This window comes from Leptopilina boulardi, unplaced genomic scaffold (genome assembly GCF_019393585.1).
Source record: "Leptopilina boulardi isolate dan_hultmark-lab unplaced genomic scaffold, ZJU_Lbou_2.1 LbouV2_213, whole genome shotgun sequence".
Classification (NCBI taxonomy): domain Eukaryota; kingdom Metazoa; phylum Arthropoda; class Insecta; order Hymenoptera; family Figitidae; genus Leptopilina; species Leptopilina boulardi.
Window position 1 is genome coordinate 2,868,582 of NW_026137767.1, and position 21,530 is coordinate 2,890,111.

The following is a 21,530-nucleotide window of genomic DNA, read 5'->3' on the forward strand; positions in this document are numbered from 1 at the left end:
TCAGTCGTAATACGTAAGAAATAAGTAGAAAAAAGAATAGGACAGAACTATTTTCCATCATTTTCTCTACCTCATGTTAAATGTTAGGAATAATGTATTCTATCAAATTTTCTCTTTGTGGGTATATACATCATGATGAGCAAAGATGAGAATTGTTTTTCCAAATAAAACAAGTTGTGACAGTCCCTTAAGGTAACTTTCTCAACAAATTTTCATATTTCAGATTTTCTACTCTATATAACATAACCTTGCTAATTCACAACGCACGTTTGTTTATTTTTCTGAGATTGACATTTGGCACAATCTGTATGTACATAATTAGTTATTATATAAAAAATATTGTATATTCCAACATTGTAAGAAATTTTTACTGAAAGTGATGGAATTTTTCAATATTAATGTGTAAAATATTCAAAGGACGATCGTATGAATATCACTCATTGTAAGGAAATTTAATAATTTCATTCATTGTAACATAACCATATTTTTCATTAATTTTACCAAAAATATGTGTAATTTTCAAATAATCATCCTGTGATATTTAAAAAAAAAATCATACAACAACGTGTTAATTTTATACAAAAATTTAATTTAAATTGTATTTAATATTACATTAACATTAATTAAAATATTTGACATAATTCGATTAAACAAAGAGGTTATGTTAATGATTCTATTTGAAATATATATAAGAAAATTTGAATTTTGCTTTTAATATCAAAAATTTTCAAATTCAACTTTTTCACATATACGTTTTTTTAACATCAGAAATCCAAAAATCACATTTTTAAACACATTAAATAGATGAACACATTTTTTTAACCTCAAAAAATTTAAAAATTTATTTATTTAAACCAATTATATTTTTTAAATAAATTTTTTATCATTTATCTCAAGTACGATTCTTCATTAAGCTTTCTTTCAGTTTTTATTAAAATCGGTTCATTCAATCGCGAATAAATATCTATTTACTAAAATTCTACAAAAAAACTTTTACCGTTAATAACTTTTGCAAATATTCGAATTTCGGAAAACTATTTATAGATATTTATTATACCATCGCAGACTATCGAGATATAAAAATGAAAAAAATTTATCGATCCAAAAAAAATTTAGGGGCCCACTTCGAGAATTCTTACTCCGGTATAATAATGAAATTTAAATTATTTTAACATTTGTTAGAATATTAACGATACAACGTCGGATAATTATCGTTTCGAAAGCTTTTTTGATACTCTTTCGATTGGTAATATGCATTTTTCAAAAAAAAAAATTTTTGACCAAAAAAAATGAAACTTAAAAATAAATTTGACTTTTTCGAGGTAAAATGTACGATTTTTGTTTGTTTTTTTTTTAAATCGTAAGCTGAGGTTTTTTCCTACAAAAATATATATAGTTGAAAAAAATGAGACAAGAATGTTTAAATATTGAAAAATAGTAAAAAATGATTAAAAATGGTCGAAAAAGCAAAAAACGTTAATTATAAATATTTAAACATTCTTGTTCCATTTTTTCAACTATATATATTTTTGTAGGAAAAAACTTAGCTTTCGATTATAAAAAAAACAAACAAAATCGTACCTTTTACCCCGAAAAAGTCAAATTTATTTTTGAGTTTCATTTTTTTTGGACAAAAATGCATATTACCAATCGAAAGAACATCAAAAATGCTTTCGAAACTGATATTGATAAACATTTTTTATTTTGATATTTAAGAAAAAAAAATTATTAAAACATAGGTGAACCATAAAACCTTAAAACTTTCACCCCCTCCCTCTCGAAAAATATTGGACTAAGTGAAAAAATATTTTTACCAAAGATTAACATCTCTGAGTACTACAAATGCCCCGAGTTTAAGGGTGATCGAAGAAAAAAATTTTTTGAACCCTGATCACTTCACGTGTTATCCCCCATTTATTTTCTATTATTATATTATTGTACATAATTTAAATATAAAATTAAAACGAATTTTTTAAAAAATAGTAAGCTATAAATGAGCCGCTGGATTCTAGAAGGGCACATAAATTTTTTCGGCCGGAAAACGAAGTCCCCTGGACACTCAAAATTTGTTTTTCGAATTTTAATATTTTTCGAGTATATTCTTATACAGAATTCGATTGCGCATCTTTTTTCTTAATAAGAAATTTTCCATCTTTACCGTTTTCAAAATATAAGAAAAAAAACTGTTTTTTTAAAAAAGAAAATTTTCATTGTTTTTTTGACTTCAACTCGCGACAGCTCAGACAATTTTACGAATTTCTCAATAAAACAAAAACGAAAATACGTGTTATTATATTCTACGAGTGATTAAAAAAGAAAAAAGTTGTTTGAAATAAAAATAAAAAAGTTATTAATTTTTTAATGAGACATTGCAAAATTCGTGAAGTGCAATTTTCTCAATGCGGGGAAGTTTCACAAATTTTCAGCAGCAACAAACTTCCAATGAGAAAGTTGTTCATTAAGGTTTAAAGAAGTTTTCTGGAAAGTTAGAATGCAATTGAACAATTAATAACAAAATGGTGAATGTTTAAACTTTGAAGTTGCGCGAGCTGCTGAACGTTTGGCATGTGTTTGCTACCATAATAAGCTCGATTGTATTATTACGTAGCAAAAAAAAAGATACGATTTTCATTGTTTTTTTTTATAATCGAAAGCTAAGTTTTTTCCTACAAAAATATATATTGTAGAAAAAATGGAACAAGAATGTTTAAATATTGATAATTAACGTTTCTTGCTTTTTTCGACCATTTTTAATCATTTTTTACTATTTTTCAATATTTAAACATTCTTGTCTTAGGGTCAATCCATTATATTTCGAATGAAGTCGTCGCTGACTAATTTTTAAAAATTATAATACTTTGCAGGAATGATTTTGAAGTTATCAAGATCACGAAATGAAAAGAATTTTATTAAAATTTTAATTATTTATTGCAAAATATGAATTTAAAGTTTATGAGGTGCTGAAAACTGTCAATTTTTTAGCCATTAGAAAATATGCAAAAAAAACAGAATTTACCATAAAAATAAAAAAAATTTTTTTTGTAATTTACTAAGAATGAATAAATTTATCATTATCAATTGATATAATTATTTAAATATGTGAAATAATATATAAAATACGATTTTCAAGTTCGCCTGTCAAATAACCTAAATTTGCAAATTTCATCTATTAAATGTGAGACAGAGAAGTCATTAAATTGAAAAAAACCTTACCAAATATAAGTACCTGTGACTAACTTTTAGTTTTTCTTAGCACTTTTTTCCTTTTTTCTTCATAAATATGAAATAAAAAGCAATAAAAATTGGCACTTTGCTTATTTTCACTATTTTCAAATGTAAATAACTTTCTTGGAGAAAACTGAAAAATTACAAAACTTGGGCAATATCTAATTGATCACTAACTACACACACTGGAAAAAAATTCGCTTTGGTCCCGAAGATACTTTTTGAGATAATTATGTTTAAATTTTTCACAATTTTTATCAGGTTAATGCATGTGATTTTTATAAAATTGAAGTTAGTTCAAAATGTTTAACCAATAAAACCTAACTTCGTCCTTAAAAAACTACATGTATAACCTGATAAAAATTGTGAAAAGTTTAAACTTAATTATCTCAAAAAGTATCTTCGGGACCAAAGCGAATTTTTTTCCAGTGTGTGTAGTTAGTGATCAATTAGATATTGCCCAAGTTTTGTAATTTTTCAGTTTTCTCCAAGAAAGTTATTTACATTTGAAAATAGTGAAAATAAGCAAAGTGCCAATTTTTATTGCTTTTTATTTCATATTTATGAAGAAAAAAGGAAAAAAGTGCTAAGAAAAACTAAAAGTTAGTCACAGGTACTTTATATTTGGTAAGGTTTTTTTCAATTTAATGACTTCTCTTTCTCACATTTAATAGATGAAATTTGCAAATTTAGGTTATTTGACAGGCGAACTTGAAAATCATATTTTATATATTACTAGCTGTCGCACCCGTCTTCGACGGTTATAATATTTAGATTTAATAAATTTTGAAATTTATAATTACATCCAACTATACGCGTTCTCCTGTATTAAAATATCTTTTTATAAATTTTTAATTATTATTTATTCAATTCAATTTAATTTTTTCACTGCTTTTAATAAAATTAAAATAATTTAAAATTGTATTTAATTTTATAGTATTGAAAATAAAAATTATTTTAATCAATACAATTTAAATTAAAATTTTAAAAAACTTTAAAAATTATTTAAAGAATAAATTTTTAATAGAAAAATTTCTTTTATTAATTTTTAATTAATTTCTTATCAATACTATAAAATTAAATACAATTTTAAATTATTTTAATTTTATTAAAAGCAGTGAAAAAATTAAATTGAATTGAATAAATAATAATTAAAAATTTATAAAAAGATATTTTAATACAGGAGAACACGTATAGTTGGATGTAATTATGAAAATAATTTAATTTTATTATATTTATTATATTATATTTCAGTTTATTTAGTTTATTTAGTTTTATTATATTTAAAAATAATTTGTATCTATAATAATAATAATAATAATAATAATAATAATAATAATAATAATAATAATAATAATAATAATAATAATATTCAATAATAATAATAATAATTTAAATATAATAATTGCTAATTTCAAAGAGTAAAAAAGGAATTTTCGATTTTTTATTTTTACAATATCTGATTTCATATTCAGATTTGCAATTATTAATTTTAAAATTCTGATAAAATTCTTAAAATTTCTTGTTAAAAGCATACTTAATTGGTCACAAAATTTTAAATAAAGAACGTTTAGTAAAGAATTATCAAAAAATAAAAAATGTTAAATTTTTTAAATTTTTTGAAAGTGTCATATTTTTGTTTAAATTAATATTTTTCATTGGTGTGCAGCTAAGATTGCGTTTAATACCCAACAGACTAAAAACATTATTGTTTTACTTATAAAAAGTTGAACATAACGAATTCTTATATTACAATGTTATTAAAAAAATTGGAAATTCAAAAATTTGATTTAGACCTTTAAATTCACACTATTTACTTAATTTAATAAAAAAATTGATTGTATTTATGTGAAAAAATTAGGTACAAATAGTTTCAAATCAATCTGACAAAAAATAAAAAATTTGCATTTTTTTGATTTTTTAAAATTTTTTGAAAAAATGTCATAACTTTCGTTCATGTTAATATTTTTTAATCAAATATGGCTAAGATTTTAAGTTACGTTAAGACTGAATACACTGCCAAGTTTCACCTCAATCGGTTGAGCCGTTTTAAAGTTGTGCCGGTACAAAATATTGACGACAGACAGACAGACAGATAGACAGACAGACAGACAGAATTTTTATTTTTGGCATATTTGTTATCTTTACTACTTAAAATGATAAACTATGCAAGAAAAAATTAATTTGAAGCAATGTACAGACAAAAGTCTGATTTTATTAATATAGATTTCACATATTTAAGTAATTACATCAATTGATAATGATAAATTTATTCATTCTTAGTAAATTACAAAAAAAAATTTTATTTTTATGGTAAATTCTACGTATTTTTGCATATTTTCTAATGGCTAAAAAATTGACAGTTTTCAGCACCTCATATACTTTAAATTCATATTTTGCAATAAATAATTAAAATTTTAATAAAATTCTTTTCATTTCGTGATCTTGATAACTTCAAAATCATTCCTGCAAAGTATTATAATTTTTAAAAATTAGTCAGCGACGACTTCATTCGAAATATGTGTCCTGACGCGGTGAAAGGGACCTTATGGTCCAATTGCAAATTGTACTTTAAATGTTCATAATAAAAAATGAATTGAACAAAATAATTTCTAATTTTTGGAAATCAAATTATTTGAGTTGCTCTTTCATTTCCAAAAACTAGAAATTATTTTGTTCAATTCATTTTTTATTATGAACATTCAAAAGTACAATTTGCTATTGTACCATAAGGTCCCTTTCACCGCGTCAGGACACATATAATGGATTGACCCCTCATTTTTTTCAACTATATATATTTTTGTAGGAAAAAACCTCAGCTTTCGATTTAAAAAAACAAACAAACAAAATTCGTACCTTTTACCTCGAAAAAAACAAATTTATTTTTAAGTTTCATTTTTTTTGGTCAAAAAATTTTTTTTTTGCTCGAAAAATATTAAAATTCGAAAAATGAATTTTGAGTGTCCAGAGGACTTCGTTTTCCGGCCGAAAAAATTTACGTGCCCTTCTAGAATCCAGCGGCTCAAATTTGGTTAGGTTTTTTTTTAATAATGTCAATTGTTTTTCAAAAAAATAAAGCAAAATTTCTATAGGTACTTTTAATTAAATATTACTTTCACTAGAATTTTAAATTAAAAATCAATTTTTCCAAAATTATGAGAAATTAATAACTTTAAGAAATTTTAATTATGAAAATTCTTTTGGGAATTTGCATTTTCGGAATTACTTATTTAAGAAATTCTAAAATTTCACATTGATTTGTAGAATATTTACACGCTGGAATTTTACTATTATTAAGATAGGGTAGTTAAAAGTCAAGAATAATGTTTTAAATCCGGGAAGTCAAGGAAAAAACATTTTTTTAAGGGAAATTTGGGAAAAACAAAATAGAAAAAATCAATTACTTTCTGTATGCGTAAAAAGTTTTAAAAATTTGCACCTCTAGAAGGGATCATAGGTTATCAAATTTCAATTCACAATTTAAATTCAATTTAATTCACCCTATCAGGATTTTTATTTTTCAAAAAACCATATTTTCTTATTCATAATAATTCAAAAAGTATGAGAGATATATGTACTCAAAAGTACATTCTACTTTACAAATCTACAGTCAACTTTCGATTTTCATAAAAAGTAATTAAAATTATTTCCTGACTTCCAGGTTAATGACTAAGGTTGTATTCACCTGGTTAACTTAAATAATGCTTTTAATTCTATTTTCCATCGTATTGCTAAGAATTTTCTATATCATATTTAAAAATGGACTCCAAACTGCAAAATCTCGAAAAGCACCAGTAAAAACAATTATTGTTCTTGGATCAGGAGGACATACAACTGAAATATTGAGGATTGTCAAACATTTGAATTTGAATTTTTATACACCAAGGATTTATATTCATGCTGATAATGACAATCTTAGTGTGGAAAGAGTTAAAAAACTTGAAGTTAATAATAAAGATTTTGAATTAATTTCTACATTTCGCTGTCGAAAAGTTGGTCAATCTTATATTTCATCAATTTGGACCACTGTATACGCCTCCCTAAATTGTATTCCATTTGCATGGACAAAAAATCCAGATCTAATTTTATGTAATGGGCCTGGAACTTGTGTGCCAATATGTGTTATTCTTTTTCTTTTAAAAATATGTTTTCTTTCTAATGTAAAAATTATTTTTATTGAAAGTTTTTGTAGAGTCCATTCACTTTCATTGAGTGGTAAACTTTTGTATCCTATTGTAGATAAATTCATTGTTCAATGGCATTACTTAAGTAAACTTTTTGTGCCTTCTATATTTTCTAAAAAGACAGCCTATATCTGATTAAATAAAAAAAAATTATGCATACTGCTTTATTTTGCACCTTTATTTTTTTCCACCTTTAACTTTAAGGTGTATAGTGAAATTAGAAAAAGCTCCTTGAATTCAATTTTTACCTTGAAAATACACAAATGCGTACAAATTTTTTGAAAATGTATCAAAATAATTGAATTTTTGAAGGTTATATTTTTAAAAATAATTTCATTTCAGGCGATTTTAAATTGAAATTTTTTGTAAATGAATAAATTTTATGGGATTTTTAATTGAAAATTATAAAATATTTAAAAGTTTAGAAAACTTTATAGGTAACTACAAATTTTTTATAAAACTTTAATTTCTATATTTGGAAACGAAGCTGAAGTACGCAACGTTTATATAAACGATTTTTAAAGAAACAATTTTTTAAAATGAAAAATTCTATAATTTTTTGCCTAAAAAATATTTCTTGTAGTTTTCATTAAACAACAAATTATAAAAAAATATTTTTTAGGCAAAAAATTATAGAATTTTTCATTTTAAAAAATTATTTCTTTAAAAGTCGTTTATATAAACGTTGCGTACTTCAGCTTCGTATTTGGAAGTAATTTATATCACGAAGAGCTGCAATCAAAATTTTTAATAATATAATAAAATTTATAAAAAATTGATAATATAACTTTTTTATAAATAAAAAAATTTTGTGGAAATTAAAATTAATGTGTTAGGAGCAATAATTTTAACTTGGTAATTGCTTAAATAATTAAATTATTGATGAAGTTTATTAAAAAAAAGTTGGAATTAATTAATTTATAGAGTTCATATTTGATAGAAATTGAAAGATTTTTTTTACTTTTCAGAAAAAATGTTTCGAAAAACTCTTTTAACAACAGATTCAATTTCCTGGAAATATTTATTGATCGAAACAACGGAGAATGTTCCTGCTGAAATTAAAGTACAATTAGTACCTATAATTGAAAATTTAAGTCATTTTCATGAAAAAAACAAGTAATTCAAATTATTATTCTATTAATTTTTTTCAATTCGTATTTTGCTTGACAATAATAAAATAAATAAAATATAAATTTTCTTAAAAAAAAAACAGGAATGACTTTAATGAGTCAATTAAAAATATGGAATTACGAATAGAAGCTTGTTTGGATCGAATTTGGGAAACACTGCATTCTGGTTATTGGAAAGATGTTCCCATTCAATATAGATATTCATATTCAATTTGCAGTATTCTTAAGGTAATATCAGTGATCTTCAAATTTAAAAATTAGTTAATTAAAATATTATGAAAAGTTTTTTTTACACAGACCATTTGTTTGGAAATTCAAAATAACATTCAAACAGATTTGTCAATGGTATTAACGATGATAAAACAAATTGACAAGGGAATTTTATTAGGAGCGCCACTTCAAAGTTCTCCTGATATGTTAACATTGGTTGCCTCACGATTAAATAGTCATTTTATAAGTATATTTGATTTTATATTTGTAAAGTTAGAAATTTTTCTTGAAAGAAAATTTAAAATAATTTTTTAAATTTTAAATAGAAATCTCATCAAAAGAAGATCTCAGCAAGAGGATAGAAATTAAAAATGTTGATATTAGCTCTAAATTATTTCCTGAATTTCGGTCTGTGCCTAATTATGAACAGCCATCAATGGAACTATTTTATAAAAATATTTTTCAACCAAAAGTTCCGGCAATAATAAAAGGTGATATAGTTATAAATCAAGTGTAAAAAAATTGTTACTATTTTATATATTTATTTTATTGATTTCATAAGAGTGAGTTTAATTATATTTTTGAAAGAAAAAATTATTTTAAAATAATTATTATTATTTAGGGTCTATGAAGCATTGGAAGTCTTTAGAATTGTGGAAGGACATAGAATATCTTAAAAGAGTAGCTGGAACTCGAACTGTACCAATTGAAGTTGGTTCCAAATATACAGAAGATGATTGGGCACAACAGCTTATTACATTTTCAGAATATCTCGAAACTCATATTTCTTCCAAATGTACAAAAATTGGATATTTAGCTCAACATCAATTATTTCAGCAGGTTTATCTTTATTTTTTAATTTTCATCACTTTATGAGGTTTATACTGTCTTGTGCAGTTAATAAATTAAATTTTTTCAAGAATTTTTTTTATTCACTACTAGTAAAAAAGTAGGTATATTTTTTGATAAAAATTTTTTTAATTCACTTTTTAAATTCAATTATCACATTAAAATAAAAATTTTCAGATACCAGAATTAAAGGAAGATTTTTCTGTACCAGATTTTTGTTCATTTTCTGATATAGACGATGAAAGTTTGCCAGATATTAATGCATGGTTTGGTCCAGCAGGAACTGTTTCTCCTTTACATTATGATCCAAAGAACAATTTATTATGTCAGGTAATAAACAAAAATAATGTTTTTTCCCCCAATTATTTCTAATAAAAAATGCATTTGAATTTATTTATAAATTATTCAGGGTGGACACAAAATTTTCATTATAATTTTCCCTGACTTCCAGACAATGTTTTTTTTTGTTGACATTTTCGAATTTTGTTGCTTTTTATGACATGTGGATTCTATTTAAAATAATTGTAATAAACGAAAATTCGATCAAATGAAAATTATGTTAAACAAACATTGTAAAAAGAACAATTCAAATTATTAAAAAAATCAAATGACATATTATTTTTAAAAGTTTTAATGAAATTCTTTTGACAAAATGCAATTATATTCAAAGCTTTCACTCAAATTATTTTACGAAATTTCAATTATAATTTTTTTAATTCAATATATTTGAAAATTTAATTATTTTCAAAAATATAATTTAAATTAATTTTATTTTAAAAAAAACTTAATTATTTAATAATTTTGAATTAATTCTTCGATAATTGTATTACTATTGAAATTATTAGTTTCAAATCTCTTTCAATATAGATTTATTTCTATTAAAACCATATAATAATGTTATTTATAAAAAAAAGTTAACTAAAACTCTTTGTATTGACAATAGAATTAATTTTGTTTTAAATAGGTATTTGGATACAAACGAATAATTCTTTATAAACCAGAAGACAGTGAATATCTTTATCCTTATGAATCGAGATTACTATCTAATACAGCGCAAGTGGATCCTTATCAACCAGATTATGAAAAATGGCCAAAATTTAAATCAGCGGAAGGTTTCTTTTGTTATTTGAAACCAGGAGAAATGTTATTTATTCCGCCACAATGGTGGCATCATGTAGTTAGTCTCTCGCCTAGTTTTTCTATAAGTTTCTGGTGGAATTAAAAAAAATATATTTTTACAACTAAATTTTAAAGAAATAAAAGAAATTATGTATTTTTGTAGAAAAATTATTATTTATTTTTTTCATATGCAATCATTGTTTTGTTTTTTTTAGAAAAAATATTACAATATCCAACTAAACAGTTATTGTTATACAAAATAAAATAATTCACAATTAAAATAATAGAAGTATGATAAAGTATGATAAAGTATCCTTAAGATTAAGAAAATTATTTTTTTATGGCAATGGAGGATAGTCTTCGTCGTGGGTTGCAAACACTCGACAATTTGGACAAGTCTTACTGGTTTGGAGCCATTCTTTGATACACTGAAATTAAATGTTAGTTTTGTATTAAAATTAAATTCTAAAAGAATAGCTATTAAATTAATTAATTATTCTATTAATCATAGCTACTTAAGCATAAAGTTATAACGAAAGTAAAGAATTATTACCTCTTTGTGGAATGAGTGTTGACATTCCAATGTGTAAACAGTTTTTTTGTTTCCAATATTATCCAGTGGATCGAAACATATATTGCATTCCACTTCAATGGTTTCCTTTGTCCAATTATTTTCTTTTTGTTTAACAACCCAAGCAGACTTTCCGGAAGATTTTTTTGTATTTTGAGTTTCAACGTTATTAGGTGTAGGAACTGCAAAAAAACACAGTAATTAAGAATTATAATTTTTAATTTTAATGTTTTTTTCTGCATTCTAGACTTTCTACAGAAAAGATTCATAGATAAGACAATTTTTAAAAAATTCTATATTCAAATTATTTATGAGTTCATAATTTTGTCAGTTTCAAGTTCAAATAGTTAAAGAAAAATTTCAGTCATTTTCTGATAATAAAATATGTACTTTTTGGAAAAGTGGAGAATTTTTACATAAAAATATTTTAAATAATTAAATTTTTAAAGAAGTTGATAAAAATTATTTGAATTAAAACAATTTATTAATAATTATAATTATTAATTTGGCGAAGAATTTTATTAAAATTGTTGAAAATAATTAATTTTGCAAGAACTTTTTAGATTCAAATTTTCAAAAATAATTGAATTTTAAATTAGCTACAGTTTGTACTCAAAAAGGCTTAGGCATTTTGTTTTTAATTGAATAAATAATATTTAATTTTTAATTTTATTTTGTAAAATAAGTAGAAAAAATCGTATTTTATTAAAATAAGTAGAAAAAAGTTGTATAATACGAGGCGTTCTATTTGCAAAATAAATATTTAAATAAATAAATTATTTATTATTTTTTTTTTACCTGAAGATGTTGAAGAAACAGAATTATTACGATTACGTAAAGCAGACAGTCGTTCAAAAGCAAAAGGATGAAAAGTGTTTTTATTTTCTGTAACTGTAAAATTTTTTTTTTAATAAATTACTTAAATTTATAACGATGTAATTCTTTAAGGGATTCTATAAATTTTTTTCAAAATAACTTACGTTTCTCCTTACTTGGACTTTCGGTGACTTTTGACTTTTCTTCCTTACGATCAACAGAACCATTTTTATCATTGTACTCAAAGATATCTAAAAGTAAATAATAATTTTTGAAGTAATTATAAATTAACGAGTTTTATAGAAAAAAAGCATGAGAAGGAAAAAAAATTGTTAGATCCATATCAATTGTTAAATTAAAACAATGTTATTAGAAAGATTTAAAAACAACTTACATTGTCGTTGTTTTTTAATAATCAATTCTTTGACTTCATTAATAACATCCAAGGTTTTCAATCCAGTTAATGAATTATTGTGCATTTTACGTACTTCTAAAATGCAATCGATTAAATCAAATCTGCAATAATATTGTGAAATGTGAATTAAAATAATTTTCGTTTATTCAAAAATATTTATAAAAATAAAATATTTTAAAAAAATAGTAATTTTATTATTAGAATAACTGGAGACATTTTTTGTTAACTATCATCATATTTATATCAATTAAAGATCCGAATTAAAAAATAATATTTTCGATATTCAGCTGAATGCTCGAAAGGTAGTCACATAAATCGATCATAATTAATTAAGAAATCAAATCTTACTTACTCAGGAAGTCCAATAAATTCATTGCGTAATTTCTCCATTATTCTGTCTGTTCCAAATTTCGGTTGCTTCAATTGAATGCCATTTCTGTAAATAAATTATCAATAATTTTCCATTAACAGAAAAAGATTTTTTTTTTCATTTTTCTAGTAGGGTCAAATTTTCTAACAAAAAAAAAAATCAAAATTGGTGGTGGATATTTAAATTTTTATGAAAATTGGTGTAAATGTAATATTGTATGATAAAATACTAAGAAAAAAAGAAATATTTGAAACAAATTTTAATTCTAGCTTATATCAGATATCAGAGTTTGAAGTACATTTTTTCAAAAATGAATATTTTTGAGGCATTTTAATCGATTTTGTTTATACAGAAGAAAATATTAATTACCAACAATTTAAATGCAATATAAGACAAAAAAGAAAAAACAATAATATTTTCTCTAAGAAAAGTAAAAAAAAAAAACAAATTGATTGAATTTAATTTTAATAATAAAATAGATTTTGAAATTAACAATTATTATTGTTATAAATGTTTTTTAAAGAAATTTAATCATTTTATATAAATATACAGTGGAGCAAGCTACCTGGTTTCGTGGCTTCAACAATGCAAAAATTTGCGAATATTATTGAAAAAAATGTAGTATCAAATAATAAATTAGAAATTGATTCAACTTAAGGGGGTAACATCACCCAAACACTTTTAAGAAATCGAATTTTTTTTTGCTCAAATGGTCCCTTAATGTATTAGAAATAATATCCCATTAATTTTAAATCGAAAAAAACATGGAACTCTTTTTAAAAAATAATTAAGATATCATAAATTAAACTTACAAAGATGTAGTTTGCATTGTATCAGATTTCATGGACAGTGAATTAGTGCTTCCTCCTAAGCTTGATGCTTCACTGAGTTCATTTTTCTCTTCAAACTCAACTTCATTTACACTAACATCATTGGAATTTACAGATTCTTCTCTTGATCCATAATTTAATGGTTTTTCGTCTTCATTGATAACTGTAGAAAAATAGTTATTTATGATACAAGTGCGTAAAGTGAGTGATTACACAAGTATAATCAGATTTACGCATGTGTATTATACAACATTTTTTGCAACACCCACCTCTAAAGTTAAGTACCTATTATGAAGAATTCCAACTCTCTATTAGAATAATTTCGATTGTACAGAATTAAATAAATCAATCGAAGATCAGGATAAATATCATTAAGCAGTAGTGTATAAATTTAAAAGTAAAGTTCTTTCTTTAATTTTGTGGTTTTGTATGGTCTAAAACAATCCTTATATTATGTGAGAAAAATTTCGGTGCGTAAAGTGAATCACTTTACACACCGTTTTAAAAAGAGCTTCTTTACACACACTTTTCGGTGTGTAAAATTTAATTTTAGAGGCTAGTGTTGCAAAAAATTAATTTTTACCAAAAGACATTCTATATACTATATTTTTTTTTGAAAATAATAAATAATGAATTTAAACGATTACCTATTAAATTAGCAGGAATGACTGATTTACTTGGTTCAGTGTAGATATTATTCTGCAATGGCATTGGAGGTCGTGAGAAATTTACATTCACCAGTGGTTGTGGATGAACTTGTGGCGGTGCATAAATATTTCTTTGATATTGATATCCATGGTTCATTAAATATACTGGTGGATTTGGAGGTATATTACAATATCTGGGCTGAAGTTCCATTGCAGGACGCATCATTTGAGGTCGTGGTTGCGGAAGTGGTGGCATGTTTGGAATGCGAGGCATCATAAAATGCATATGTACATATTGAAAACCACGTTGAATACTTTCAGCCAAGAGAAGAGATGGCTTTGGTGGAATCACAGGTACTTTTAAATTGAAATCATCCAAATTAAGTGATTCGCCACTCAAATTTAATAACTCACATAATGTTGAACATTCATTCTACACAAAATACAGAATCAATGTACATAAAAATTTTCAAACAACTTAAATTAAATCATATCAGATTTCTAATAATTTAAGATGTTTTAATTTTATAAAAAAGCAAAAGGAGAAAATGAAAAAATATTTTACGTTATTGTTAATTTACAGGCCAGGGATTATACGACTTTTTTCGACTTATTTTTAATAAGATGCTACTTTTTCGACTTTTTTTGGTACATTTTTTACAAAAAATTTTAAACAAAATATGTCTTTTTATTATACAATGTAGATCTTCTTCAGATTTTCTTTATTTCAATTATTTAAAAAAATTTTAACTATAATTCTTCTGTAAATTAATTATTTTTAATAATTTTAATGAAATTCTTCACAAATTCAATAAACTAGTTTTCAAATAAAAAATTTTATGAAGTTCAATAATTGTTTAAGATTTTTAAAAAATCAGCAAATAAAATTACCAAAAATGTTAATTCAAAATCACTTGAAATTCAATTATTTTAAAAAATAAAAATTTAAAAACTTCTTAAATTTAATTATTTCTAAAATTGCCCATTTAAAATTTTTTTGCGATTTAATAATTTCAACTATAACACTTCCGAAATTCCATTATTTTTAATGATTTTGCTTCCTCGCGGAGGAAGCTTTGTAGTCCTTTCATTTATAAAATTTTTAAAAATGGTAAAAACAAATTTTCTTCTACATAGAAACATGTTATATGAGATCCTGATCAATTGTCCGGTTGTATGTATGTGTGTGTAGATCGTTTTTGTGAACACGATATCTTTAACAGGTTTTAATGGATTTGGGTAAAATTTGGTAGGCTTATTTATCACATTAATCTCTCAAAAATGACGAAAGCATTTTTAAAAATACCTCCAAAAAAAAGTTTATCGTCTTTTTTCCAAAATTTTTTTTTAATTGAAAAAATTTTTAAATAGAAAAATTTAAGGTAATATATAATATAATCGTCTTCCTTACGTCAAGACGAATCGATTGGTATATATATTATGAAGTATAGATTTGATTGAAATTTAAAGAATTAATGAAAGTTAAAAAAATAAAAAATTCTCATTTTAGCTAAAAAATGTTGTGTTTTTTTAAATTCAAGTTAATACATAAAATAATTGAATTCCTTGTATTGAAACGAATCGATTCATATATATAAAGTTTATGTTACACCCAAAATGAATTAAAATTTTCTTATTTTTTCAAAAAATTTAAATAATTTAAATCAGTTTTTAACTCGATATGTTTTAAATCAATTAATTGAATTAGTGAAATTCATAGCTTCCTCCACGAGGAAGCAAATTTTTTGCTTCACACAATGAGGAAGCAAAATGTTTATAAAATAAACATAAATAACCCCCTCCTTGTTTATAATATTTTTCAAAAATTCAATTATCTGAAAGTATTATTCAATTAAAAACTTTTGAAGTTCAATTTTTGTCAGTAATTTCTAATAAATCCTTCAGCAACACAAATCACCAAAAATTCCAATTAAAATTTAAAAATAAATTAAGAATTTAACATCTTTTGAAATATTCTGCATGATTATCCCATAAATTAGATATAATTATTTTATAGAAGAATTTTTATTTCTCGAATTAACATTTAACAGAATGTTTTTTTAAACAAATTTTTTATTTAGCAAAATTTTTCTTCATCAAACTTTTTATTAAAAATAATTCTTATTTAATCAAATTTTAATTGCGCATAATTCTCATTCAACAGAATTTTAAGTGATTCGAATTTTTAAATGTCAGAAATTCCAATTCACCGAATATTTTTTTGTCGGAATTTTTATTTGTACGAATTGTTACTTGATAGATTCATTAAAGAGATGAATTTTCATTTATCCGAAATTGTAAATAAAAAATAATCAAAAAAATCGTAATTGGTTAAATTTTAAAAATTGCGCCAAAATTGTAAATTCTGACATTTAAAAATTCGAATAACTCATAATTCTGTTGAATGAGAAGTATGCTAAAATAATTCGGTTAAATTATGATTTTTGTGGGATAATCATGCGACGCTTAAAATTAAATTATTTCTAAAAATTTAAACTCTAACTCTTCCAAAGTCCATCCAACTCTTCCATTATTTTTAATGACTTTTAAAGATTTTTAAAATATTATTCAAAAATTCAATTATTTGAAAGCATTTTTCAATTATAAACTTTTAAAATTCAATTTTTGTCTATAATTTCTAATAAATTTCTCATCAACAGAAATAAAAAAAAATTTTAATTAAAAATCACTTCAATTATTTTTAAAAATATGAATTAAAAAATGTTATCTATAATTATTTGATAAATTATTTTCAAGTCTGTAATAATTAATTATTATCTGAAATTTTTTTTGATCATTAAAACTAAAAACTATGCCAAAATTTTATATTCAAATAAATTGCTTAAATCAGACTTCAAAAAATTTTAATAATGAAACTTTAAGAATTGCTTTTTAGAAATTTGTTTTACTGAATTAAAATTTTGGAAATTTGTCTTAGTTCGATTCTGAAATATTCGAAATAAATTATTTTAATAATATTCTTATAGAATTATTCTTATTCAGGAATTAATATAATGAATTTAATATCTAATTAGTTATTTAAAGTAAAATATTCATCAAGTTATTAAATTTAATTAAAATAAATTTTTTTTTTTGAATGTACATCGACTAAAACGACTGTTTTTGCGTCTTAAAGTCGATCCGAGGCCTGAATTTATTATGTCATAAAAAAAACTTATTTACCTCTTGAGATTTTTGTAATTCTTTTAATTCATTAAGAATTGTATTCCACTCATTAGCTTCTGGAAAAAGGGTCATATTTAACGAATTCTTTAAATAAGAATTCACATATGAAAAGACATGTAACGCTATATTACATTGCTCCATGTGTCTGTAAAATAAACAAAAAAAAGTTTTTTTTTATAAATGAATCATGATTTTATTAACACACAAACGTACAAAACTTACCCATGTATTAAATTCCCATTAGCTCTAAGCTGCTCATCAAGATATTGTTTAAGTAAAATCTTTTTCCACTCTAAAGACATTACCCGTTCTTGCCTATAATATTATAATTATTAAATATTAATTAATATTACAAATCTATCGAATAATCTACTTTTAAAAATTAATAATTTCAAAAAAAAATTACTCTAAATCAGCAAATATGATTTCCTGCTCCTTTGACATTTGTTTCTTTAAATCTTTTATAGTTTCTGTTAGTCTCATTCTATCTAATTCACATTCGTCAAGTTCACATTTCAATTCTTGTTTATGTTTAACAACTGCATTCAATTCTTGTCGTAACTTAATATAATCATCAATTTGAGACTTATAACGTATTTGTATATCTTTGGTCTCAGTTGATAAATTTTTAAATGCTTTAAGTTCCTCCAATAAAGAGCTGCGCTCTACTTCAAATTTTTCAATAATATTACCATTTTCTTGATACAATTGTGTTATTCTCTGTTCAGCAAATAATTTTTGTCTTGTTACCAATTGCAATTGTCCATCTAAATATGCTATGTGATCAACACACTTTTTATAAATGTCTTCATCCATGTTTTTTACTCTTTCTAACTGTAAAAATAAAGTAAATACAACATATTTTAATAAACAACATAAATTTGAATTTTTATATATTAATTCGAAATTAATTTAAGAAATTGCATATTACAGCATTTTATTTTAACTGAATTAATATTTTCACTTATGTAATTACAATCGAGTTTTGCAATTGAAAAATAATAAATAAATCATAAATAACGAGTAACAAAAATATAATGAAGAAGAAAAGGAGGAAGAAAATTATATGTAGCAGAATTAGTCAAGAGTCTTTGTTGCTCGTTCTATGGTGGGCCATACTTTAGATTAGGATGTCGACAAACATTTAGTCTAAACAAATGAGTCATCATGCACGTGGAGTGGAGTGCAGAGGACATTTGGTTCAGAATAATATAATGCTAATTCAAAGTTGCGTTTAATATAATTCTTCCTCAAATCTCAGACTAATATTTAAATTTTATTCTTGTTTTCGAATAATAAAATGTCAATTTGATCATAATATTGTTTCATATAATTAGTAACTACTAAGTTCTCAAAACTTAAAAAAAAAATATAGTTTTATTTAAATTTAATAAAAATTTTATTTATGTAATAATTGGTAAACTTATTTTTTCTATCACTATTTTCATTAAAGTGCATAAAATGAAAAAATTACGGCTATATATTTTTTTTTAGTAAATTTAATGAACTTTAATATAGTGTATTAGATTTTTAAAATTGGATTAATTCTCATCAACAAAAAAAATTAGTCACAAATTAATTTTTAATTACATTGAATTATTTACAAAAAAGTGAAGAAATACAATTAATTTTGGCCTTTCATGGAATAATTATTCTTTAAAAAATTAAGCTTATTTCGATACATAATATATAAAATCACTTTTAATATATTCATTTATTTCAAACTGTTTATCTTTTGAGGCGACAGGATGACGGACGGCCATTAAAATTTGTAAACCACTTTCAACAAAGTGTTCTTTATGTCTTATTTAAAAAAATGTATAAATGCATTACTTTCATAAATAAAAATGTAGAAAATTATTGATATTTGCTTTAAAAAAAAATTAGTTATACATTTTGGAGTTAACTTTAGGAATCTCCACCGATTTTTATCATTAACGTATAAGTTCTGCACATATTTGTTTATAACAAATTTAATTAATCAATTCGTGAAGACCAAAATTGTAGTTGATCCTTTTTTCAAGTTATTATTAATTTAATATAAATTTAATTTAAATTAATTTAATATAGAATTAATTTTTGTTTTATTGTACCACTTTTCGAGAACACAAAAGTAAAATATTAGCTAAAAATATTAAACATTAGAAGAACTAACATTTTTTACAAAATATAATTTTTTTCGTTTTTCTGAAAAGTTGTTGTCTTTCAGCATTCTTTTTCTATAATAAAATATTTATAATTAAATTTTTCAAGTATGGAAACTTATTCTACAATGATTAAAGAATATTTAAAAAAAAATTGTTATGTCGATCTAATGAGAAGTTTATAAATGATAGTTTTGAAAAATAAACCGGGTCACAGAGACCCTGAGTGTGCTTCGTGTTAGAAAAAAGAGGTGTGTGCTCCAAAGGTTAATTGGAAAATTGAATGTTACAGTTACAATAAACTATTTTAAAAGCAAAACAATATTTACATTTTTATGAATTATTTTTGTTTTAATGAACAAAAATTTCAAAAATTAAATAGGGGAGAGTGGTGCAAAACCGGGTACCCCATGATAGGTATTTCCATTTGTGTCACCCATTACATATATCTTTTATATTACAACCAAAATCATTTTAATTATATAATCACTATATAAAAATTTATTTATTATATTTTATGCGACTTTGAAATTTTAGGTCAAAAGAAAATCCATTTTTTATCGAAAGTAAATCACTTATAAAACTTTTTGTGTCGATATATTCGTTTCGGCAAGTATAACATCTTTTTCAGCATTTACGAATAATTTTCATTAAAAGTAATTGTTAAATTATTAACAATAAGCTGAGAATTTTACATTTTGTTAAAAAATGCAGTGCGGGGCAAAACCGGGTACCAAACGGTGGGGCAAAACCGGATATATATAAATAAATTACACTATGAATATTTAAATTTTTTCTCAAAAGAATCGACATGTATGTTCCGACCCGGGCGAGAAAAACCAATGCCAAACCTAGAGTCCATTCTAAATTCAATCTTGAATCAACTTTCGACTTAATATTCGCAGCTTAATTCAATATTAATTATTATGTTGTCTAAAATACAATTGTATTGAGTAATTATTTATATACGTTCAATACAAATTAAATAACATATTTTTTACAATTTTTGTTAAATACAATTTAATACCTATATTTTATAATTATTAATTAATATTATTTAAATTAATATATTGCTATTTATTTCAATGAAAGTATTCTTTGTTTTTTTATAACTAAATATTTTATAAATATTATATGTATAAATACAATAAAAATCATAATACATAATTATATTCAACACATTTTTTAAAATAATTTCTTTTAATAAATTTTGTTTTTTTAAGATTATATTATAATAATTTATCATCTTTATTATGTATTATTATATATATATTATAATATTCCTATAATATTGTAATAATTAATTAATTAATTAAATTTAATATATTATAAAGATGATAAATCTTAAATATAACGTGAAAAACAATATTTACTATAATTGTATTTTCAAAAATACAAATAATTGAAAATACAACAATTGAAATATTTTCATCAATTTATATTATGCTTTTATTTTATATTTTTATTGTATTTATAAATATATAAGTTATTAATTTAATAAAAATAAAAGTTTATATATTCATTACAAAGTTTTTTTATTCTATTAATAAAAAAAATTTTTAATATAATTTATTTAAATTAACAGCAATGTGTAAATTAAAATAATTTTATAATTATATTAAAAATATATAAGTAATTTAACGATAAGAACATCTTAAATTTAGCATAAAAGCGCGCTAAAAACATCACCGGTATTAACAGAATGTCGACAAGTAGCCAGCGTGGCCCCGTGGTTAGCGTAGTAGGTTTGCGAGCGTTAGGTTGTGGGTTTGGTGCCCAGTGCGAGCGAGATTTTTCAAATTAGATTAGGTGTTATTTCGACAGGTGTTGTTAA

At 23.0% G+C, this 21,530-nt stretch overlaps 2 protein-coding genes across 4 annotated transcripts in view; one reads left to right on the top strand and one right to left on the bottom strand.

The window, feature by feature from the left end:
- Window positions 1-49: 49 nt before the first annotated feature.
- Window positions 50-10,885, top strand: LOC127279015 (bifunctional peptidase and arginyl-hydroxylase JMJD5-like). 3 transcript variants are annotated; one of them, XM_051301085.1, is made up of 8 exons: window positions 50-192; window positions 8,378-8,525; window positions 8,623-8,767; window positions 8,837-8,996; window positions 9,076-9,240; window positions 9,372-9,589; window positions 9,776-9,928; window positions 10,563-10,885. In XM_051301085.1, the coding sequence occupies exons 2-8, from the start codon at window positions 8,383-8,385 to the stop codon at window positions 10,818-10,820; spliced, it is 1,242 nt and encodes a 413-aa protein (XP_051157042.1). In that variant the 5' UTR covers window positions 50-192; window positions 8,378-8,382; the 3' UTR covers window positions 10,821-10,885. The 3 variants fall into 3 exon arrangements, with proteins under 3 accessions (XP_051157042.1, XP_051157041.1, XP_051157040.1); XM_051301084.1 differs by lacking the exon at window positions 50-192 and adding an exon at window positions 257-442; XM_051301083.1 differs by lacking the exon at window positions 50-192 and adding an exon at window positions 7,777-7,846.
- The window catches only part of LOC127279012 (uncharacterized), a 28,335-nt gene continuing 17,669 nt past the window's right edge, over window positions 10,865-21,530 (bottom strand). Inside the window, exons 16-26 of the mRNA XM_051301079.1 lie at window positions 17,959-18,386; window positions 17,775-17,867; window positions 17,550-17,697; window positions 14,367-14,799; window positions 13,702-13,882; window positions 12,872-12,955; window positions 12,499-12,620; window positions 12,269-12,355; window positions 12,087-12,179; window positions 11,271-11,470; window positions 10,865-11,145 (exon numbers count right to left, since the gene is read on the bottom strand). Coding sequence (XP_051157036.1) covers window positions 11,056-11,145; window positions 11,271-11,470; window positions 12,087-12,179; window positions 12,269-12,355; window positions 12,499-12,620; window positions 12,872-12,955; window positions 13,702-13,882; window positions 14,367-14,799; window positions 17,550-17,697; window positions 17,775-17,867; window positions 17,959-18,386 — 1,959 coding nt within the window. The 3' untranslated portion in view covers window positions 10,865-11,055. The remainder of the gene's footprint in view (window positions 11,146-11,270; window positions 11,471-12,086; window positions 12,180-12,268; window positions 12,356-12,498; window positions 12,621-12,871; window positions 12,956-13,701; window positions 13,883-14,366; window positions 14,800-17,549; window positions 17,698-17,774; window positions 17,868-17,958; window positions 18,387-21,530) is intronic.